General features: G+C 39.9%; 1 protein-coding gene across 2 annotated transcripts; it reads right to left on the minus strand.

Moving 5' to 3' along the window:
* Window positions 1-241: 241 nt before the first annotated feature.
* Window positions 242-24,276, minus strand: golga4 (golgin A4). 2 transcript variants are annotated; one of them, XM_026354270.1, is made up of 24 exons: window positions 24,064-24,276; window positions 23,057-23,134; window positions 18,270-18,338; window positions 17,815-18,141; window positions 17,621-17,668; window positions 16,950-17,006; window positions 16,763-16,861; window positions 15,990-16,140; window positions 15,626-15,816; window positions 14,257-14,340; window positions 12,572-12,719; window positions 12,291-12,469; window positions 11,816-11,914; window positions 11,549-11,704; window positions 7,412-11,199; window positions 7,186-7,307; window positions 6,669-6,799; window positions 5,459-5,545; window positions 4,193-4,219; window positions 4,001-4,069; window positions 3,571-3,646; window positions 2,024-2,121; window positions 1,089-1,175; window positions 242-933 (listed from the first exon to the last, which is right to left on the minus strand). In XM_026354270.1, exons 1-24 carry the CDS (start codon window positions 24,139-24,141, stop codon window positions 919-921), a joined length of 6,264 nt encoding a protein of 2,087 aa, XP_026210055.1. In that variant the 5' UTR covers window positions 24,142-24,276; the 3' UTR covers window positions 242-918. The 2 variants fall into 2 exon arrangements, with proteins under 2 accessions (XP_026210055.1, XP_026210054.1); XM_026354269.1 differs by having other exon boundaries at window positions 17,815-18,144.
* Window positions 24,277-24,813: the final 537 nt, after the last annotated feature.

A 24,813-nucleotide genomic window follows, 5' to 3' on the forward strand; every position in this document is an offset into this window, starting at 1 on the left:
TAAAATAAAGGTCAAAGGAAGGTTTTTCCTTGATAAATGTGAGACCTGTCACAGACAGGATCTTTAAAAGTCAGATCTGTTGTGACAGCCAGCATTCCACAGATCTCTGTCAACAGGATGTTATCGTACTTTATCCTCTGTCTGACAGTCTAAACAATGTAAAACCACGTACTAAGATAAGATACTCAATACACACACGGAAAGATGCTGGACTATAGAGAGAAAGGAGTGACGAAAGGTGTTCTGTAAATATGATTTAATGTGTTAGTCTGAAAAGTCATATAGTGCCCTATAATACAATTTTAATGATCATAGTACAATTTACAGTTCTGTGTTTGTGTGTCAGTGACAAAATATAAAGCACAGAAAAGCAGTGTTAAACAAATAAGGTCCAGAGCCCATTATCTTAATGTGGTGCGACTGCACAGTTAAAGGGTCGTTTACAGTTTTACATAGGAAGTGATTCAGACAACAACTCAACACAGAAACCTAAATCAACTGACCGTCAGCATCAATATGTGATAATGATATCATTTATTGCACAAGCAAATCTGTATAAACACAAGTTAAAATGAAAAAGAAACCAGATGTTTGAACCTAAAACATAACTTAACAAAGGTAATATCAAATTAAAACCGTGTTTATGGAAGATTTGTGTTTCTGCACCACACACAATTATGCCCCAGTGTGTGCTCACTCACTCTCACACACACACACATACACACACACACACACACACACACACACACACACACACACACACACACACACACACACACACACACAATGACACACACACACAATGACACAAAATGCAGAGAGAAGGGCTCGATCAAATCCATGGCAGTCTCTTCCCTCAGCAGCAGCAGCTTAGCAGCAGCAGATCTTTGTCCAAAATGACCCAGATCATTCAGACACTCATCGTAACCACGGCTGCAGAGAGGAAGATGAAATTACATCAATGAATCGTGCAATTTTCAGTGACAAAATGTGGCGCTGTGCTTTTAACTGCAAAGGGACTGAGGTGGAGGTGAGGACCAAATTAACTTGTGAAAGTATCCCGGTCAGGTTATTAGATGGATGCTTACAATTGGTTTTGAGTCTTCTTTGTCCAAAACCTTTTGTGCTTGTTCTGGAGGAAATTTGAGCATAGACGTAATCACTTTGGCCATCGTCTGTGGACGACAAGAGACAATCACACAAGTGTTAAACCCTTCATATCAATTCCCCATCAACACCCACCTTTCCATGAAACTATAATCCAATCATATCAAGCTTATTCGGAGACAATTGAATCTCAACAAGACCAAAAAAAAAAAAAAAAAAAAAAAAACATTATCTACATAATCAATCCCAGGCCTATCTGCCAGGGTGCATGCATTTCCTCATAAACACAGGGGATAATCAGAAACAGGGCTGCTTGTGTAGGAAACCTAACCGCTCAACCAACGCTAAACAAAGCCAGCATGTCTTTAAATGGCAATTCTGCGTCATGCAACATGTATGTGCCAGCAGGCAGCCTGGAGGACATCCTCCACACAGGGGAGGTCTGCCATGTTGCCATAAAGACTAACTGTTTGCTGAGCAGCTCGGAAAATCCCGCTGACTTTAGGACCATGTCAAACACACTTTTAATTGGGGAGATCACTGTTAATTTTACTCAACACGACTGGACACAACATGACTTTTATGAGACTTCCTCACATTTTGTGGCTGACAGGGGATATTGCTAAAAACACCAACATAGAATGACTCCAATATCAGGTATCAATGCGATGTCATGGTTTTGAGTTGTTTGATTTAATGTATTGAAATACAGTGAAATGTATTTATAAAACACAAGGACATCAGATGTGTCATGTATGATCAAATTCCTGGATCTAATTCCATTATTCTTTTTGAATAAAATACAGTTTTCAGAGTCAACTAATAATTTATTATGATGTAAACTAGAATGAGGGTCTGATATTCAGAAATAAAAAGAATCTGGAGCTAAATGACTAATAACAAAAAAAGAGCATACTTTTGTTTCTCGTCCCATCATGTATTCAAACAACACCTTTCTTAGGTACTCCATCTCTGTTGTTTCTGAGAGCGCATCAGTGCTGTTGAATCCAGGATCTGTAAGGACAAGCAAAAACATTGAAACATCTAATATCTGGTCAGTCGCATAGAATGTATTCTTGACCGCAATAATGAAGTGAACACACTTGTGCAACAACTATGTGCTGGTGCTTAAAAACAATAATGACAACCTAGAGCATCATGTTTGTGTTGGCAACCAAATACAGAACTATTTCTGCACAGGTTTAGCACCAACTTTAAGTACAGGAAAGAATGGCAAGGCTCAGCATGAGCACTTTAATACTGCAGGAGTTTAAGAATGAACATTTTAATTCTGTGCCCAAAGCTACAACACCATAATAATTTACCTGTGAAAACCATGAATGGGAAACTCTGTGTTACAGCTTGCACAGGGCTGGTAACGCTTAAGTTACTGCCTCTGCAACTGAAATAATCCCATCAGGTCCTTAATATGCAACAACACCCACTTGCTTTCCGCGTATCTGGAATAATCATTCAGACGACACCAGAAGTCTCTGCATGTGCTAAGAGAGGCTTCGTGAAAGGAAAAGGTGATAGAGAACCGCAAACAACTCTTTGATCTTAGTCAAAGAACTGGTCCCTAATAAATCTCCGACCCTTTGTCATCTTGACCCTGTGTTGTCCCAGCTGAGCCTGCCACCATACCAACCACAGATATCAACAGCTTCCTGAGGGAGGCTTTAACAGGCCACGCTTTAACAGACACTGTCACTAATAAGTACTGTAATCCAACATAAACACAGGACAGAGTAGGCATTAGGTAGAATATAGTGAGTGCTCTGGAAGTGGAGGATTTGAGAGATGTGTGTGCTGCAGGGTCCTGTGCACTGTGTGGGAAACGTCAAGACCACAATCTGCAAAACCCATTAAATCCAAGGATGGCTTCTTCACTGCCCCCCTCCTGACAGAAAACTCTCTTTAATACAACAGCAGGGAAGGTTTAAGCAGAAGGTAGAATCTAAACACACTCTCTCTCTTTAATACACACACACACACACACACACACACACACACACACACACACACACGTTAGGCTTATGATATGCTTGAGGATGCTGCACTGACTTAAAGGCTTTAACCATTAACTGTTACAGGTCACGTAAATCTAAAAATCATACACATTTGGCCAAGATGTCCTCACAAGCATAAACCAGACCACACTTTGTCAAACACTACTCAAGACCAGCATTGGTATGTGCTGGCATATTACTAGCAATGAAATCTTAGTGCAGCCAGACTCTCAAGACAATAACTATAAAGTCATATGTTAATACAATATAAAATGATGTGTTAAATCCTTTTACAATAAAAAGAGTGGGTAACCTAATTTAAACTGTAGGGGTGTACGTTGTTGTTTTGTTCCCATGATACTATGCTGTAGTTGAGAATTATACATGGCATATTTGTTGTCAAGCTCAAAGATTAAAAAGGAAGTTGTCTCAAAAAGCAGAACTAAGTGATTACCTTTGAATGTGCTTCCAAGATGAGTTACAACTGTGGTTCGGTGGAAACATTTAATCTTGTCCTCAAGCGAGTGAATCTAAAGTGGAGAAAAACACACAAGCAGTGACACATTAGTAACAAAACCAAAAGCTATCTGATCTCCACGGGTTAATTCTATGCATTAGCTTAATTATTGCGCAGGAGATAAACACTATTGGTTATCGTTAGGAGATGTTTGTGAGAATGACGATGTGTGTGAGAAAAACTGTGGGAGGCATTGCTCTGATTGTTTATAGGGTTAAACCAAATGTAAACAGATGTGCTATGCAATTAAGTCGATGCAGCAGGAGAGCAGTAGCTGCTCTAGCTCGAGGCCACAGAATCCTGGGAACACACTGGATTTGGTGTACAACTCTCGCCGCAAAGTGCGCACACGGAGCCGAGCGCTTACCCTCTCGACAAACTCCTGCTCCTTCAGCCGAGCCTCGCTCAGCAAAGTCGTCTTCTCAGCAAGCTGAGCCTGAGACAGAGATATTGAAGGGGTTTTAGTAAAACAAGAAATACGTTAGCATTTGCTGATCTACCGTGTTTGGTAAAAATTAACTGGTTAAAAATTAAATAAAAAAAATGAAAGAAAGGATACCTGCAGTTCTTCTGTACTCATCTGTGCCTATACAAAAAGAGATTAGATTAGAGGTTAGATACTATACTGATTGAGTATTGAATGGAATAAAAGAATAAAAATAATACATACATTCAGTCACTAGAGTATTTAATGCATTTTAATCAATTACTGAAAATACACAATTCGTTGAAAGCGTTAAAGCTACAGTGCCCATTTTTAATGAAACCATATATTTGTGAGCTGTTTTGGAAACCACAGAAAGGTAGAAGACGCCATAAAGTACTGAGATGAGGACTGGAGAGTTACTATATTCTGCACATTCAGACTAAACTGGACTTGAACTTGTGAAAAGAGTGTCTCTGTGGATAAACACACTGACCAACTGTCTAAATGAAGAATGGTTTTTGAGGCCCGTAGTAAGGAAAGGCCTCTGTGAGCATAAACCCATACAATCCACCCATAAAGTTATTACCTCACCAGGGAAAAATGCAGCAGAGAGAGCAGTATAATTCTTTGTGTCTGTGTGCTTTTGGACATGTGTGTAAAGGTAGAAGAATCCATGCAGGGGTCTCAATTCAACACCTGGCTGAAACGTCTCCCTGGACTACTTTAGTCCTATCTGGCCATTTTCCAGTATGCACATCACGCATGTAAGTGTTGCTGCAGTATAAATCTAGGGCCTACAATCACCTCGTATGATGATAATTAAGAACAGGGATTGTGGCTGGCTGCTGCCTCACAATCGGTGTAGCTTTCTGAGGAGAACATTCCTGAGTGATTCAAAAGAGCATCGGCCATGCTTTGGAGAGCAGCCACATGACTGAACTGAAAGACTGATCAGAGAGAAGAGTTTACGCAGTGTCCCTGAGCTCTTAGACGGAATCCTTCAATTAGGAAACAAAGAGATAACCAATAACGTCTTAGTCTGCTAACCTGAACATGAACTTCCAAAAACTTTTCTGAAGGGGCCTTGCGGCAATGACACAAAATGCATGTGGATTTCGGCTGGATTAGGCTGTCATTCAAAACTAGTAATGCTTCCATTAGAGTCCCACTTTTTCCCAGAAGGAAACTGAAAGGCTGAAAAGAAGCTGACACTGCTATTGCATGCAGCCATTATAAATAGATACATGACTTCTGCAGAACCTATACAAATTTAGTCTGGTCTATATAACAATAGACTTTAACGGCTTGAACACCTGTGTAACACATTAACCAGTTTTGACACCATTCACAGACGCTTGATGACCTGGATACTATCTACAGTAGATCAGACATTAGTACCTCAGACGTGTTGTGTGTCCTTGCTTGCATCTCCTCCAGTTCCTTCTGAACCTGCCATACTCTGTCTCCCATCTCCTCCTCTCGACTCTTAGAGAAAACCAAAAAAAACAACAACAAAAAAATCATCATTATGTGATGAGGATGGTGATCATCATCATCATCACCACCATCATCAGTGTCAGACAGATGAGGAGAAGATTCATTCTCATTCTCAGTTTTTCTGTATTTGTGTTGGTTAGGTTCTTTTCCCTTTTCCTTTTCTTTTCAAGCAGAGAGCAGCTGTAACAGGGCCAAGCGATTTCCCCCTGTGATTAATACAGTTCTTTGAATCATTTCCTATGTTTCATCTCCGCATCATAATTCAGCTATGCTGGTCAGTCAATTCTTGTCAGACCCCTCCCCCCCTTAATTATGTTTGGAGACAATTTTATACCAGCCACCGACTGCTCTTAAAGAATCATTTGATCGGGTTCCAAATATTTATCATTCAGCAGACAGACATTGATGATTAAGTCCAGCTCTTTAGACCAGATGATTCACCATAGGGCAGAGTATATGTGGAAAGAATTTATGATTTCATTAAAAAATATATCCACAAATTAGGTCAGCTGTGACACATAACATTACTAACAGTGTGTTGATGCTAGTTAGCAAGTGAGCAGAGCAGTTGAAACAGAAGAAAATGTAAAGTCAACAAAAGGTAACGAATAAACAGTTGAAATTGTAGCCCAGATTAGTGATGGATAAATGATTGGACTGGCTAAAATAAAGAAAGAAGTGGTTGACATGTCCACCTGCTGTCACTCCAAGTGGCCGACACTGATGATTGAACTACATTTGTATCATCAGTTAAAAGTTAAATAATATTAAAAAAAAAAAAAACATGCTGTGATAAAAGGAGTAAACTGGGGGTAGCTTGCTGAATGTCCCTTTGTCTCTTTTTGTATTCTGGCCACTTTGTCCTCATTTTGTCTCCAAAACATAGACTGTTCTCTCTGTGTGTCTGTGAAGGGTCCCTGAGTTCATCTGATGGGGCTGTGGGGCATGTCTGACAAAAAAATGTTGGGAACCACAGCTTTACACTAAGGGAAGGTTGCTGCCAACTAGTCCAGTGATGGTTTCCAAATGTTAGGTGAGGTTAGTCTTTTTTACACATTAAACCTATAAAGACTAAGGGGAACCGTTTTTAAGTTTCATCTTTTTACAATACCTGTATAACTTGTTCATATTTCTGCACGGTTCTGTGCAAATCTTCCTCCTTCTGGGCAATCACCTTCTTCAGCTGACTGGCTTCGTCGCGATGGCTACTGATGAGCTCCGCTTCCACACTCTGGGCCTTTGCTGTGCCGAGGAAAGGAACATGAGCCAGAGTTAACACATAAAAAAAATAACCAAGGTCATATTCCAATACAATTCAGATGCACTGGTTCCAAGTGTAATGGTCCTTTAATATGGTTCCACCCAATGTCAAGATTAAGAAATGTCTCCGTGTAGTTATTACACCCCACTGTCGTACATGACCGTCAATCATATTTACTTTGACTTTCCATTTTAAAGGCAGTTGTCTGGTTGCCTAAAACAGAAATGGATTGTGGTGTACTCAAATGGATCTCACCACAACATAGGAGAATTATTTTAATCACAATTTTCCCATGCTTTAAAAGGACAACTGTAAATCTCGGCACTTTGATTGGGTTGAATGGAGAATTATTTTGTGCAAGCCTCACCAATGGCCTCCTTCACTGCGGTGTTGAGCTCCTTCTCTTTCAAGGCCATTTGTGTGTTGAACTCCCTCATTAACTGTTTGATAGCAGAATTGTTCTTCATTTGCATATCTTCCACCTCTAATCTGTTAGAACACACAGGAAAGAAAATGCACTAAATTTTATGGACACCACAAATGTGGGTTTGTTTTTGTTCTCATTTGCATTTTAGTTATTATCATTAACTTACTTCAGCTTTTTCTCAGCCTCCTCTAACAACTGTTTCTTCATGTATTCCAGATCCTGTTCATGCTCTTTCCTCAGTAACCGCATGTCTTTTTGTAATCTGTTGAAGTCTTTCTGGACTTTCTCTTTCTCATTCCTCATTTGACTCAGTCTGCTCTCGAGCGACTCCGGAGAATTGCCGTCCAGTTCTTGCTCTGTTGAGTGGTTTTCCATCACGCTGTTGGTCTGCTGCATGCTGCTACATTCCACCTTCACCTCGGCCTCCACTGCAGACTGATTTTGGAGCTGCTGAATAACTGCCTGATGCTGATCAAGCTGGGCATCCTTCTCTTTCATTTCTTCTCTCAGGTGATTTATTTCTGCAAGAAGGTTTCCTTTCTGCTCTTCAGCTTCTCTTAACTTTTCTTTGATTTCGTGTAGTGCTGATTCCGTTTCTTGGAGCTCTGCTTGTTGCGCCGTTTCTCCCTGAAGGGACAGCAGCTTCTCTTCATACATGTTTTTCAAATCCTCTAAAGACTTTTCTTTCTCAAGCCGCTCATTACTCTGAATCTGTTCAAGTTGTTTCTCATGCTCTTCCTTAAGGCTGGCAAGAGTTTCCTCAAGTGTTTTTTTTTTCTCATCCAATGCTTCTATATGTTGTTTGCCTGAAGTTTCATTGCTCCTGGTTTCCTCTAGGCTTGCCTGAAGAGCCTTGATCATCTCCTCTTTTTCCTCAAGCTGCGAGGTTAGCTGTTTTTTAATCTGACTGATTTTCTGCTCAGCTTTCTTCTTCAGCTCGGAGACTTTGCGAGCACTCTCTGCACATAACTTCTCTTCACTTGCCTTCAGACTCTCCTCCTTGCTCTTGATAATCTCCTCTTTCATCCTTTCAAATTCCTCCTTTTGACTTTCAAGCTCGCATTTGCACTTTTGGTTGTCTTCCTCGAGGGAGCGTAGTTTTTCCACCATGTCTCGCTCCAAGTTAACACTCTGACTGCACTGCATCTGGCTCTGCTGCAGCTGCTCGACCAGCTCTTTCTTTTCATTCTCCCTGCTGCTGTGTTGCTGTTTGAGATCAGCTACGAGTTGCTCACACTCTTTCGTCTTTAATGCTAACTGCTCTTGAAGCTCACTGAGTCGACTGGTGCAACTCTCCAGCTCTGCGGTGAGTCCGCTGACCTTCTGCTCTTTCTCACTCAACACCTGGTCCATCTCAGACTTGCTGATGGACTGATTGTCAATACTTGCTGTAAGCCTTTGCAGAGCTTCATTCTTTTCCGAGATTTCTCGCTCTAGCTCTTCAAGCTTGGTCTGGAGAGACTTAATAATGTTGTCATTCTGCGTGAACTTTGCCTCATACTCTGACAGGCTGCTCCTGAGTGCATCTGCCTGCTCTGATGCAGACTTTTTCTCCTGCTCTAGCGTCTCAATATTCTCCAACTGAGCCTTAGCTTGTTGTTTCTCCTCTTGATACTGCTGGTTCAGCTGGTTTATGGCTTCCTCCTTCTCTTTTATGCTACTTGCTAGCTGATTTTTCAAGTCACTGATGATGCTTTCCAAGTCGCCGATGCGCAACTCGTTTGTTTTCATACTTTCTGATATGATTCTGTTTGTGTCACTCAGCTCCTCAATTTTCTGAACTTTTTCACTGATAGACTGAGAATCATTCTCCTTCTCATGTGTTAAGGCTTTGATGTGCTCTGTGTGAGCATTTACCTGAGCTTTCATCTGTTCTAAAGAAATGCATAGATTGTTATTCTCCTCCGTTTGCAGGCGGAGATTCTCCTCTAAAGTGCTAATTCTGTCTGCCTTGGTAAGGATAATGTTTTTGAGATGTCCCACCCTTTTCTGACTACAGAAAAGTCTGTTTGTCAGCTCTTTCACTCTACATTCAACTCTTTGATAGAGTTCATTTGATTCACACTCCACTTTAGACTGAACCTCCTTACAGTAACTCTCCATTTGGTTGCTGATCATTATTAATTTCTGCTGGAACTCTGTTTCCTTGGCTTGTATTTTAACTGCAGTTTCCTCAAATTTACTCTGCATGTCTTCATTTTCCTTGCATTTGGAACTTTCCAGTGCTTTAAGCTCCTTCTCCGTTTCCTCCAACTTATCCGACAAGGTCTTAAACTTCTCTTTGCTCTCCTCCTCTATCGTGTTCAGTTTGTCTTGGAGGGCATTTCTCTCATTCAGAGCCTGGTTAAGATTCTTCTCCACAGACTCCATTTGTTCTTTGAGCAACGCTTCACCCTGAGACAAGCTTTCCAACTTCACTGCTGCTTCGTTTAGCTCTTCTTGCAGCTTCTGGACAGTGGTTTCTCGAATTGCAAGGTCCTCCTTTAAATTCTTTATTTCAGACAGCATTTCCTCAGTCTCCTCTCTGCTTCGGCTAAGTTGCTGAGATATTTCCTCCAGTTCCTGGGCCTTGTCCTGTAATACTTGTGTCTGCTTCTCCATTAGTTCCTCCTCTTGCTGCCCAAATTTCTCTTTCAAACGACGCTCTAGTTCATTAAGCTCATGTTTATGGCTTTCATGTAGCTTCTCCAATTCTTCCTTATGGTTGGCCTGTAGCTCAGACATTGCACTGCTGAGGCCTTGGGAACTTTTTTGGGCCATCTCCAGAATTTTTTCTTGAACTTGTTGCTCTTTCTGCTGAAGCTCAGCCTCCTTCGTTGCAAGCTCTTTCTTCATGTTCTCTTCATTCTGCTGAAGCTTTTTCTTAAAATTATCCTGCATTTCTCTGGCTCTGTGTTTAAACTTTTCCATTTTTGTCTCTTGTGTTTTCAGCTTAGCTTCCATCTCAGTTATAGTGTTTTTAATCTTCTTCTCATGGGCAGCTTTTTCATCATCCAGTTGTTTCCTGAGGCGGTTTTCTTCTTCCTGCTTAGTGTTCAGTGCTGCAGCAAATGACTTCTCCTGCTCCGAGAGCTCATTTTTGTTCTGTTGTAACTGGTTTTCTAGTTCTTGAAGAGATTTCTCTTTTTGTAGACAATCATTCTTCGCTGCTTCCAACTGATGCTTCAAATCTGCCATATCCTTCTTACACTGATCAAGACCCTCTAAGCTCTTACTTAACTGTACATTAGACTCCTTTACGCTCTCGTTCTCCAGCTGGGACTGTGATAGACTCTGCTGCAGCTCCTCCAGTTCTTTAACCTTCACATTTAGTTCCTGTATGGCAGAATGGGATTCTTCCTGTAGTGTTTTTTCTTTAAGGATGTGCTCTTCAATTTCCTTTTCCCGTTCCTTTAGAACAATCTTTAACGCATTGAGCTCATCCTTAAGCGTTTTCTTTATACCTCCAAGTGACTGCTTGTGCTCTTGTTTGATATTTTGAAGCTCTGTATTGTGCTTTGCCACCTGATCTTCAAATCTCTTCTCATGTTCCTGTTGAGTCACACTAAGAGCATCTTGGGCTGCCACCAACTTCTCCTCCAGAAGCTGTTTACTCTTCAAAGCTTCAGAGAGTTGAGAGGAAACTGTCTCTAGCTGTGCCTGCTTTGCATTCAGCTTCTCTAATGTTTTCTGGTCCATGTCTTGAACATCAGTTTGGAACTGCAACTCTTTATCTTTAAGAAGAGTCTCTACTTCAACTCTGTGTTTTTCTTTGAGCTCCTCAACAGCAGTACTGTGTTGCTGGTTAAGGGTGCTCTTGTGGCTTTCCAGCTCCTCTTGGTGCTTTTTCTCCAATGCAGAGATTTGCTCCTTGTGTTTGTCCTTCAGTTCGTTCAACTGACTGGAAAGTTCATTGGACAGACTTGATCCATCATGTGAGATCTTCTCCAGAGAGCTCTCCAGTTCTAATATTGTCTGCAATCATATACACATGTTGTTAAACAACTGAATCAATGAGAAATTTCTAACAATGGAAATACATAGAAACAGTAAAACAATTAATAAATATTCAAACTTCATAACAGTGGGATGAGTGAGTAAATAGTGTTTCTGAATTGCAAGTTCTCAATTAGCACTTTACACAAAACACATAAATTCAATTGTCACCATTATGTGTGTACATGCAATTTTTTATGAGCCTTTGAAATAAATGAAAACATTAGATGCATTAAATGGTATTTTTTTATTGATGGTTAACAAAGAAACTAAGATTTGAACCTAAAATACAAACTATCTAATTAACTGCAGCAACAAACAAACTCACAGTTCTTGCAGTTTCCAGCTCCAACTGAATCTCTTTAACCTGGTTGTCAGCTTCTGTTTTCAGAGCAGTCTTTTGTAACTCTGCATCCTCCAGAGCCAGAGAGGCCTGCTGTTCTCGTTCCGTGGTTAAATGGGAAAACTCCTCTTTGCATTCCTCCTAAGCAGCAACAAATTTAGAGGCGACTGTTTAATCAGGTTGACTTTTTTGTGCAGTGACATTTATTGCAGCTCTTTATTTTTAAGAAGAGCGAAAACATTTAGCACCTACCACTGCTTTGTTGATTCTGGCACTTATTTCCGCTTCTTTAGCAGCTAAAGCTTCACTGTGGACTTTTTCCAAACTGGCCACTGTTTCCTCTGATGATTTCTAAAAAGAAAAAGATTTATACAGGACTTTCTTTAAGTCCTCACAATATGTTACAACATAAAATGCATTGCAAATATTCTGTATTAAAAATAGAATCCCTAATAGAATCAAACAGAAAGAAATTCCCTTTGCTGTGACCCATGAAAAAACAAACTAATAAACTTAACTGAACAATGCTACTAACTGTCTGCTGTATTTATAATTACTAATTTTACTACTTTCTACTACTACTACTTTCTATTAAGTGACTTTTAAGTCATGTTAAAAGCACAACCACAATAGCAAACTCACAGAGGAATGCCAGTAATTTTTATCTATTTGTGACTTCTTCAAATAAAGTGTATAGGTGAGTATTCTGCAAATGTCATATCCTGACCTTCATGATGGTGACAACCTCATGTTTGACTCGTGTGAGTTCCTGCTGCAGACTCTTCCTCTCTTCCTCACTGGCCATTTCAACTTCTTTCACTCGCTCCTCCAGCTGAACCTGCAGCTGCTTTCGGGCCTCCTCTGACCTCTGGGCAGCACCCAATGCTCGTTCAAGTTCTTCAAATGCTTTAGAAAGAAAAAAACAAAACAAAAAAAACCATCATCATCATGTTCAAGAAGTACATTTTTTCCAGTAAACTGTCTTACTCATAACTGAATTCCACTCACCTGATTTCTCAGCCTTTTCTTTCTGTTCCTGTAATTCTTCCTTCTGGGCAGTAGTCTGCTGGAGCCGGGAGCGAAGTTGGGCAATCTCTTCTTCTTTTATTTCCAGTGTCTCATGCATCTGACGCTTTGTCTCTGCAATGACCATTCCCTGAGAGACAACCATCCATAAAAGAAAATCAACCTTTAAACTGTACACTAAGCAAAGGACTTGGCCCAGAAATGTTTGCTGCACATACTCTACCCCTCAAAACTTTGGAATCACTTATATAATATTTAATTGTTTTTTCAGTAAACACACATGAAATTAGTTCATCTCAGCATCCTGAAACTCATCTTCACTGTTGATGCTGACACTGGTGTTTGATGCGTACCATTTAGTGCAGCTGGCAGTTGAGGACCTGTAAGGCTTCTTTGTTTTAAACGACACACTCTCAGATATTTGTCTTCTGGCCTCCAACTCCTTATCCTGTCCCTGTTAGAGCCAGTTTGTGTGTGTGTTTGTGTTTGTTGTGCTTTCTGAAGGAAGTAGTTAACAGCATGATAAGAAATTTTAAATTTCTTCGCAATTCCTAGCATTGAGTAGCCTTCCTTTCTAAGGACAACAATAAACTGACGGGTCTCTAATAAAAGTTCTTTCATCGGCTTTTGGTACATATTGGAAACTGTAAACAAACAGGTTATAAAGGTTTATAAAGCTAATAGTTAGAGATGGCTCAGGTGAATCTAAACCATCTCTTCATTGTGCTGCTATAGGATAGTCTGCTAGGAGGACCTCTACTGATACACTGCAGGTCTCCTCAGCCTCAGAGCTGTATATTTCCATTGTACAGTTACTGGTCCTACCGACCTGCCCGGTGTTTTTGCTGCTTGTTGTTTTTTTATTTTTTGTTGCCTGCTGTTCTTTTCTCTCTCCTCTTTCCACTCACCCCAACCGGTCGAGGCAGATGGCTCCCCACCCTGAGCCTGGCTCTGCTGGAGGTTTCTTCCTCTAAAGGCAGTTTTTCCCCTCCACTGTCACCTAGTGGGACTATTGGGTTTTCTATATAATTCTGTATACAATTATATTTTGTGAGGTCTTAAACCTTAAACTGTAAAGGGCCTTGAGATGACTTCTGTTGTGATTTGGCACTATATAAATAAAACTGAATTGAATTGAACAGGGTTTTCTCATAATCAATTAGCCTTTTAAAATGGCTAATTAGCAGCCATACAAGGAAATTGATGCCGAGGACTCACAACTGCTAATAATAGACCTCTATGCAAAAATATAGCTCATTCTTTTAAAATCATCTGATTAATTTTAATTATATGCAAAATAGATAAAATTGTTCCTGAATGTGCATGTTTTTCTTTGGAAAGACATTTGCAAGTGATCCCAAACTTTTGAGCAGTAGCATATATCATGGCGCTACTACGCCACCTCTTATGCGCCAACTGAAACACTACATCTGTAACTGTCTTTGAGTTCAGCTCCTTGCAGCATTCCTCACAGAGATCTCATGAGCTGCTATGCTGCTCCTCCTGCAGAGCTGGGGTCAAAGTTTAAGCGAAACAATACGGCGCTTCAAAGTGACTGACATTTTTATTTAGTGGAAGAGTAAAAAATATGTCTGGTCTTCTAATGCAACTGAACCTGCAAGATGTTCACTCAAGATGTGACTGAAGCCTAAAAACTGCTCACTCACCTTGTCCTGCTCCAGCTGTTCAATGAGGTTCTTGGCATCACCCAGCTGAGTAATTAACTTAGTCTTTTCTGTTGTGTGCAGTTCCTATAAACATAAAAAAATTTACAAAATTATGGATGAGAACATCACACCTGACTGTTAGTACAACTATATCCTGTACTGCATCCTGTGCTTTAGTCAAATGACTTCAAAATGAGATGGTTTCTGCGCCACCCAGGATGCTTCACCCACAAGCCAAATAACCAAACCGTGTGCACAAACCCAGCTAAACCAACACGTCGACCCAAATTACAGCCCATTTCAGTAGCAGATGTAGTAGCCATGTTTCTGTGCCACCACAGTTTAATCATTGGTAACTAAAGTGGAATTGCTGTGTTGAGTTTTTGTTTTTGTTGTTGTGTGATGTATGTGTGCCAAATGTATGTTGATGTTCAGAACTTCATAAAACAAAATTAGAGCTTGAAAAAAGTATATACACTATACGATACTCTATGAACCACATAGTAAATAATAAATTCCTAAATTCCCTGCTGAAGCTCTCGAATCGCAGACAGGTGGTGGTGATGTTTAATGGGAGATTTATCTGAGGCAGAGGATGAGCACAGTATAGATCAGCAGTTGCAGGGTGCCTTCATGCAGCTTAAGAGGGTAAAACGCCTGTTAACCTCTGCCTTTCCTGACAGAGGAAAGGCCCTATTCTCAAACACAGTGCAGATAAGGCACAAAGATTATGGCACTGAAAGTAAGTCAATCAACGTGGAGTCACAGAGAAGCTGTGTGTCATCACAGTGTCTTTGTAACAACAAACATATGTTTAGCGGATGCTGCAGAACTTCCATGGTATCCATGGACAAGCTAAACAAGCCAATCATACCACTGAAGCAAAATGTTTTGAAAAGAAAGAAAACAGTGGTACAATCGTGTCGCGCTGACATGACATGAACCCTCATGCGGGAGCCTAGCCAGAGAATTTGGACCTTCAGACTTGGAGAACCACAGCAATCCACTGTTAGAGATAATGAAGTCACATTATCAGTGGACCATAAAGACTCTGGCAGACATCTTGCAGCACATTAATTACCCTAAACACACTGCTCAGTCATGTGCTGCATCTCAGCCCAGCTCCATTTTAATCAAACCTCTAATCACAGTTTACTACTACATCAATTTCTATTAAGTGGATATCGCCAGGAAATCATTGTGATATACAGTATCTTGATACGCAGTAATTTTGAAAATACCTTACTAGTAAAAAGACGTGTAACTGTACGAAATCTAAAAATGTTGAAACATATAATAATATGACAGCATGACAATGGGCAATAAAATACACACTACAGTATGACTGCTGTTAAAACAGGCTAGTCACCTTTATCTTCTCCAGCTCCTGCAGTCTCTCCTGCAACTGCTCCTGCAGAGTTTCATTCTCACTACCCAGCTGGGTGCTCCGCTCCTTGTGTGTACGTATGAGGTCTTTGCACTTCTGCAGCAGGTTTTCCTGCCTCTTTACTCTCTTCTGCAGAGATTCCACAACTTTGGTTGGATCACTGTCGCCCTCTCCTGTCCAGAAAATAATCGGCACTGGTTAAGACTGTAGTATTACGGTTTCATTAACAGAAATGTCATATTTCTTCATAAAATTCTTCATGTTGACTGTTGGGGTTTTCTAACCAGGTTGTGTATACAATTGCACAACAAAATATATATATTGTGTTGACACATAAAGAGCTTACCCTCAGCAACCTCAGACTCTAGTCCTTGCTCCTTAGAAGGACTGTGTGTGGGAGAAGCAGAGTCTACAGCACCTTCAGGCTGAGGGACCTCACCTTCAGAAGGCATTGCACCATCAGAAACCCCCTTAACGCGTTTCTTTAACAACGCAACCTGACAATAAAATGAAAAACCACAGTTAGTGAAATAAAGTAATGATTTAAATACTTTTAGATGTAATCTAAATGTAATTTCATCTATGTAATTTCCTGTATACCTGATTTTGTACATTTAAAATAATACAGATTCCATTTTAATTAAATAGTTTTGCAGATCATGTATGCAGAAAGTTTTCACTATGCTTAACTTTGTTTTATCATAAAATGTAATCCATTTTATACCTTATATATATATCTTAATTCATTATTGTCTCAAAATTCTTTTTGAAAACAAAGACGTTTGTTTGTATTTACAGTCTTTGCTGTACAGTCATGCACTTTGACACGATGGGGTATTTCTCATAGAATTTTGAGGAAAATAACGAATGTAATCAATTTTGGAATAATGCTGTGACATAGCTAAATGTGGAAGAAAATACTGTGGATACACTCTTTCTGAATGCACTGTATTTCCATTGACTTGAATTTAACCATATTACTTCAGTAAAACCACATCACATGTACAATTATGGAATTTGATAACCCAAATACATTTTGGTGCAGAAGAAGTGCATTTGTTTTTACCCCAAGCAGAAGGTCTATGGCACATGGATCATCTTATTTATCATCTAACTCACTTGTGTTTGGAGGACAGTAATCATTTGGTCTTTTTCCTCCAGCGCAGCATCAAACTCATCTTGTAGGTGTTTCTTGGCTTGCTGGTCCATCTGAAGCTCCTAGAACAAAATCAATATGTTTACTTGTAAACAAATCAAAAACAAAGACAGATACTGACCCAGAGACATTCAAAACATATAGCTGTACCTCCCGCAGCTCCCCTATCCTGCGGAGAGCTTTATCTTGACTCTGGCTGAGAATGGCCTACAGGGAATGAGAACAGAAATAATAATTCCAATTAATTCAGTATACTTTGTCACATCAAACCAGTGCCCTATGATTGTTTCCCAGGGCTATGGTTTGACATGAGAAGCCTTTGGGGATAAAAACAAAAATAAAATACACTGCCTGGCCAAAAAATGTTAACACCTGGATTTCACTAAACAAATAGGTAAGAGCCTTTCATTGGATAATTACTGCAGCGATTAATATGTATGGCAACATAATTCAGGTAGCTGATTAACTGAGTGCAGGGAAAGACCAGGTTTTTATCAATGCATTTTTTTCTGCCCAACAATTCATCATTCAAAAAGTGGTTCAGGGAGTATGGGACATCATTTTCACACAGGTAGTTGGCAACCAAACCCCAGAATCTCAAGACTTAATACAGCGGTCTGATCCCATCATCAATACAAGATCTTGGGGAGAAAACAATGCAACTAAGAATGGAAATACACTAAATGTCGTGACAATGCACATATTTACTGAAAGAATGCCACAGAAAATGTCTACGGTAATCCAAGCAAAAGCGGGTTCAAGAAATATTAAAATGATGGCCAGGCAGTGTAATAGCCAAAATGGTAGTTAGAAGAAATTACCTGAGTTTTTTCTTTATCTCGTTGTACCGTTCGGTAAGCAGTAACCAGCTGCGAGATGTAGAGTCAAGTTAAAGGGGAAGAAACAGAAATAGAACGAGTAACTTACTGTAAATATGTTCTTGTGTTGTGTTGTGTTGTGTTGTGTTGTGTGTATGTAGGAGGATCCATTAGGATCCATTCTGTGTGCCTCTCACCTCGGAGTACCTCCCTCTGTACTTCCCCAGACTGTTCTCCACTCTAATCAGTCGGTGCAACAGCTGCTCTTTGGAGAGAGACTCTGCAGTTCCTGGCTGCTCCTCAGCCTCACTCTCAATATCCGAGGGTGGATCATATGTGGGAGCGCCAGGGGACTCATTTTCTCCCAAAGCTGTCAGGGACTCACGGGATGAGCTTCGGACCAGGCTCTCCTTAGAGGGAGAGCGGAATAGGTTTTCTGCCCGACTGGCACCGCTGCGAATCAACGACTCCATTGAGGGAACTTTTAACTGCAGTTTCTGGGCAAATGACTGTGGCTCCTCTCTCTGCTAGTATGTTCAAGACATAGAATAGAAGAAAATGACTAATCTAACAAAAGGCAATAGCAATACAACAATAATTTGATGTTTAAAATAATGTTAGAAAGGTAAGGTAATAAGGGCACTAAACTTACATGAGGAGAAGCACTTCCATCACCATTAAAGCTACCTCTGGGAGACCTTGCTGGCCCTTTAGATGCACTCTACACACACAAAAAAACATTATGAGACATAGAAAATGGTGACAGTGAACTTCTCCTGGACGAGTTAGTCATCCACACCCAGCGTGGCTCGCCCTGATTACTCTGGAGGGAGCAATATTAGTATTGCTAAGAGCAATGCAGGGGCAATGGGTACCCTCATGCAAATTGGAAAGAACACAGGGGTTATATACATAAAAGAAGGCATCTCTATTGTACAATAAACAAAAAAGGGTTAAAACTAGACTCTACAGAACAGTAAAGAGGTCAGAACAGACAGTTAAAGTCAAGTCAGACAGCTGGTGTTTGATTAAAGATGCTTGGCAATGCTGTGTGCGGATGTATTACAAGAGCACAAAGACATAACTCGTGTAAGTAAACATAGAGCAGCTCAGCTGGTTTAGCTGACTTGTTAGAAGCAGGATCAGAATAAGCAAATTTTCTCCTCCCTTATCCAGCTCCATGCTACCCCTTCCTCAGGATTACTGTGCAAAGTATTCAACATTTATTTCCTGTTTCTTGTGGAAATTTTCTTAATGGAACAGTAGTCACCTTTGAGTTTGTTCTACAATGTAGCACTAAATCTAGTTACTTTACATAGCCAAACATATTTAGAAAGTGGATTTATTTATTCTATTTTATACATAAAACTACAAACCATAGCTTCAATGTGAGATACTGATATTATCGTAAGTCCAGTGTCAGTAAATTAAAACATGTTTTTTTAAATTGTGACTCCTTTTCTAAAGCCAGTGTTGGGTTTGTCTGTTCTGGACTACTGCAGAAACATGGTGGTGCAACATGGCGGCCATGGTGAAAGTGGACCTGCTCCCTTTGTAGATATAAAAGACTTATGCTGAGCTGAAGAAAATGCAACAGTTGGTATTTTGATGAGGTGATTATACACTAATGAGTGATGGCAATAGATCAGTTGGTAGAGCCGTCATCTATGAACCCCAGCATCAGTGGTTCAATTCCCATTTCCTCAAGACACTGAAACCCTGTGCTAGTGCTGACATGTACTACTTGGTAGCTGTCCAACAACAATTTTCTAAAGAGATTAATAAAGTTTGCCATTATTATTATGACAACATATTAATTCATTAACATATATTCAATTTCTGCTAATAGATCCTTCCAAATTCTTCTCACTGCATTAAAAAAAAAAACTTTTGTTGTCTCATTCTCACATGGGGCATTGTGATGCAGATTTTGATTTGTTTACTTTACTTGACCAGATATATTTAAATCAACAGATCATGTGCAATTTCTAACAGATTAAAGAATTAAGGACCAAACCCTTTTAGGAATAGACAGACACGCAGGAGGACTCGCATGCAAATCTGCAGGTCTCAAAAAATCCCTTTGGCTCTTTTCCTGAATGCCAAAGGTTTGACAGTGACTTATGAAAAACAATTTGAGGGTTAGACTATAGTAAAGGTATCAGTATTCCTATTTCTACCACCTGCTCAAACACCATACAACCCTTACAAATTATACCTCAAAGAGTTCTGAATACAATAATGTTGAGACTCATAATTACTACCATTACCTTTATAAAGTACTGCACATACAAAATGAATGTGATTTATGTGATAAGATTCTCTGGCAACACAAGGCTGAACCTCTAAAAAAAAACAACAAAAAAAAACCTAAAGATCAAAAAATACAATGTAATAGTATAAAGAACGTATTGTATATGTGACATGATAAAAACAAAATGGATTTAAGACATTTCTAATCACAAGAGAGGACAAAGACATTAGTTTTATCGATAGCTGCAAAAAGTGAAACTCTCCAAAGGGTAAAACAGCATTCAATTAATTCAGTTTGCCACAGCTGGAGTGTCCCAGTAAAGAGTCTGAATATCTTTGCATTGCATAATTAAATGTCAATCGACAATCAGAAATTACCATTTTATCTACACTGCTCAAAACATTGAAGGGAATTAATCATTCAGTTAAACTTCAGCGATATGAACATGTGAATCTGTGGCACAAATGAAAGTCAAAATGTGTGCAATGGTGAGGCAAAAGCAAAAAAAAAAAAAAAGGTTTTGCATGTGGTGGCTGCAGACAAATGACCTATCTTTATCCAGTCTGACTGACTATTCTCATGTTTTGTGTTTTTCTAGTATGGTTTTCTTGTCACTACTGGTAGAATGAGGCACTGCCTGCAGCCCAATCAGGTTGCACAGATTGCTCCAAGATGGCACAACCATACATGCAGTCACAATAAGTGCTGTGTCTCTCAGCACAGTCTCAAGAGCACGGAGGAGATTCAGTACCAGGAGACCAGCCATCACACCAGGACCAACATCTGCTCCTTTGCACAAGCAGGAACACGAGGAGCACTGCAAAATGACGATTAGCAGGCTACTGGTCAGCAGTGTTCCTAACTAAACAATCAGAAACATACCACTGCTATGTGATGTTTGCAACATGAACAAGTGATACAGTGTATGGTTGTTTGTAATAATTTGTTTGTCATTTGATGTGTAATTTAAGTTTTCCGTTAATTTTTGGAGCAGCGTATAAAGTGTGGTGAGTAAATTTTTTTTTTTTTTTTTTTTTTTACAATGGATAACTAAAAACACAAAGCTATAACTAGATAGCCAGTTTTGATTTATATGGAGCAACAGACAAAATAGAATTAGCTACTTAAACTGCACTAATTTCTTTACTCAGGTAAAGTAAACTGGGGATTTAGTGTTTCACAAATACTGATTTAGGGGTTTGCTATTTTTCTCTAGTCTCTTGGTGCCTCTCAATACTAACACACATCATCTAGTTTGTAAGATCCATAAAGGTGCTCTGGTCCGTTTGTTTATTTGGAAGAGTTATGAACAATTTGACATGTGAACTGTTTAAAAAGCCAGAGCATTACTTGTAAAATGAAAACATTAACTCTCCAAATAAACAGACTTGTGGGGAAAAGGGACAAAGGCCTTCAGGCAACATAACAGGGTGTTGAGGATCTATAAGGCAAGCAAGGATATCTAAAGACAGGGGGGCAATTTTCTTGTATTCTGCAACAGATCACAACAACTGAAAGGCAGGACAATAAACTGACATAAGGCAGAAAGCACACAAGCTTCTATCCCACAGTGTAAACCCCGATAGATGCAGGGTTAGCCTAGATATAAGATGCCTTCTTGTAGCTAAATCCAAAGGAAACAGGAGACAGAGAGCAGGGAACAAGCTGTCCCTACTTGGGCCACAGTCCTCTACCGATTCCCCTAAGGAACGGGAGACGGGAGGAAGGAACAGGGCAAGAGGAGGAGGAGTAGGAGGAAGATGAGGAGGAAGATGAGAAGGAAAAGGCAGGAAGTGAGGACAAACTCACCACACTGGCTACCTGGGCCGTTTTGGGTCGTTTTGAATGGTCCAGAGCAAAGATAGTATACTCAGAGAGAAAAGCGGGCTCTGCTATCATCCCAGCCAGCACCTGACCCCATCAGTGCAGTAACGGGACGAAAGGTCGGGAAAGGAGAGGAACACAGAGAGCAATGAGAAAAACAACACCATGAGTGAAAAGTGCCGAAGGGAGTGTGTAGCCAGGCTGTCCAGAAGAGGCTGGCTAAGAGAAACTGAGATGGATGGAGAAAGAGAGAGAGAGAGGGAGAGAGAGAGAGCAGAGAGAGAGGGGAAAAGACACTACATGAAGTAGGAAGATAAAAAAGAAAATCAGGAAAGTGAAACATGTAATCAACATTAATGTCGTGAATAACAGTTTGACATCACTGTATGTAGTCTTTAGTTATCAAACATTTATTTACCTCTATTATTCAAAGCTACATTTTCAGCGATGTCAAAGTGTTTAAGATTTGTGAGGTGAAAAAAGATGTTATGATGGTACGAAGCCCGCATTAGAACAACACATTTGTGTTTTGAGTCTAAAAACCTGAAGAAAGTAGAACTGCCGCTATTCCAATTTGAGGTCTGCAGTGTAGTAGAAACCTGTTATGAATGAGTAATTAAGTTACTTTTTTGATCAAGCAGTCAAGACTTTATATGTCCATGTCTCAACTCTAAAAGAGCTGTTGGTCTACCTCTGCCTAATGAATCAAATAAATCTTTCATAGACTTGCCCATATCCACTGAGGGAACATTTTGCAACAATCACCAGAGGGAAGAAATACGGGAGAATGCATCAATTATTCATACACACACTATTAACTGTGAACATGCCCTTGCTAATTTTCTAAATGAGACCCTCGTTCCCATAGAAGTCACATGAAGAAGAGTAAACAGCACAAACCTAAGATCACATGTTCTTTAATTAATTATTACAATGTGTTTCCACCAAGGTTTCTGTAGCAAAAGACCGACTATGATGCACCTGTTCCCAACATATGCTCAGTGAAAAGGTGCAGGGAATAATATGTGTGTCTTCTTAATTATAACAAATTGTGATCAGTAGGCCACAGAACGTAAAGGCTGAGTACTGGAAATGATCAGTAACCTACATTGAACAAAATTAAAACTGAAACCACTACGTAGTCACTGATTTACTTTCACTTGGCACAGCAATCAAAAAGGCACTGGTTTGAGGGAACATCAAGCAGAAACAGAAACAGACTTTTGAAGATTGGTTATTATTTTTCTGAACATTAGAATATAAGCTGGGGAGAGGACATTTCAGCAGGCTGCAGTTTGAGCTAAGGATTTTAAACTCCCACATCAAAACAACTATCAGTCACAGGGTGACACGAAGCTCACCTCTCTGTCACTGGGAGTGGGTGTGACATCATGAGGGAACTGGGGGGTTTGGCTGCTGCGCCGTTCACCAGAGGCCATCTGTTAAAATAAGTAAAAGACAATATACAGACACACTTACAAAAAATTTTATTTAAACTTCTGCCGAAATTACAAAGAATCCTTTTTTATTCTGAAGCTCCATAAAAAGATGCTGTTTTACAACTATTAAACACTTTAGAAAAGGTTAATCATACATGCAAATTAATAGGATGTACACAGGAAGGCTGGTATTTGACTTTTGGGTTTTAAAGTAAAATCAACAACACAACTGAAGGTAACACTAAAAAGCCTCAGTGAAAATGAAGAGTAAGGCCAGGTTGAGCCAGCAGATCTATGATGTTCAATACACTGCAAGCTATCTAAGATGAAGCAGTTTTACAGAAGTTTCCACTGATTATTTGTTTCAACAACGACGACATTGAAATCTGTGCACTAGTTTCTCTGACCTTCTATATTTATATCCTCTGATGGAAGAGGTCTGACTGACAGGATTTGCATGTGTCAAATAAAGCTGACAGCTGACATCTGCTGACATTTATTGGAGGGCAATGCATGTAACATAAAACAATTGCGCCCTTATTGTCCAAGAGTGAATCATTAGATATCAGAGCAGAATTCTTCATACGACGAAGTTCCCGTCTGGCAGTCTGCTGTTTTTCTTCTACCCGGGTCAACGAGATTTACCAGTTACAAGTTCTCCTGAACGCACCTCACTAGTTAGTGGCTAAGTAGGCAGCTAGCTACTGACTTAGCATAGTGTTAACGTTAAGACAGCAAAAAGCGAAACACTAAGTTAATAAATGTTTGCGACTTACTAAGTTGTTACTTACACATTACTGACGTTAAAAAACAATCTTCGAGGCATGCACTATAATTTCAGCGAAACGACAACTGTGTTTCTTCGCTACAATGTCAGCTGTGTAAACAGATGTTAGCTTAGCCTGTTAACTCCCAGCAACACAACAAACCTGGGCCTGTTGAGGTGACTGCGCATTCCTCTGCGGGGATTGCTCATCGCTTATCTTCTGCTTAAGTTTTTTAAACATCTTTCCGCGCCGATGTAGTCAACAGCTGCTGGGCAGAAAACTACTCTGCGACTGAGGTGTATTTCGTTTCTGTTTGGGCTGACATCCAGTCCTCAGTGGCGGACTTCCTTGTTCGTTCCTGTTCTCCAGCAGTGATCGGGCTCTCTGCGCATGTGCGGCCAACGTGGAGGCATACTGAAACGTCACAGTTGACGGGGCCAGTGCGGGCTAAATTAGCTACAGCGCCACCTGTGTTGGAAGAAAGACACTACAGGCCCCGCGGGTTGAACTTAATTATGTGATTATTATAGGTAAATTGGAAAAGAATTAGATTTAACAGGACACAGGAAAATTAGACCTTTCTAAAATGGAGTCGTATGTACTGTCATAACCTGACATCCCAGCTTTTGTCCTTACTGTATATATGACTGGTAGAATCATCAATAATAACACTTATGTGTGGTTTTATATCGTTTGTGCTGTTTTCTTGGTTAGTGCTACTTTCCTCTGTTACTAGAACATGAGTTATTTCCTCTTTATTATTTGGCAGCAGCCTTAGAGCTGCAGAATTTCGTTGTTTTGCTGCCTTAGTGAATTTTTGTGAGGTAATTAATAACTTCTACAACAATGCTTACTAGTATTTTGCTGGAACTTTATTTTGAATTCTGAAAAGTACATTCACACTGTCCTAGT

Source organism: Anabas testudineus, chromosome 15 (assembly GCF_900324465.2).
Source record: "Anabas testudineus chromosome 15, fAnaTes1.2, whole genome shotgun sequence".
NCBI classification, from domain to species: Eukaryota; Metazoa; Chordata; class Actinopteri; order Anabantiformes; family Anabantidae; genus Anabas; species Anabas testudineus.

What these genes read in the sequence shown, in the direction of transcription:
- golga4 (XM_026354269.1), bottom strand. Translation starts at nt 24,141, where the DNA reads ATGTTTAAAAAACTTAAGCAGAAGATAAGCGATGAGCAATCCCCGCAG. An exon ending in AGAAAAGGCTGAGAAATCAG is followed by an intron (nt 12,470 to 12,571) that starts GTGAGTGGAATT and finishes TTCTTTCTAAAG; the next exon opens with CATTTGAAGAACTTGAACGA. An exon ending in GAGGCTGAGAAAAAGCTGAA is followed by an intron (nt 7,308 to 7,411) that starts GTAAGTTAATGA and finishes GTGTTCTAACAG; the next exon opens with ATTAGAGGTGGAAGATATGC.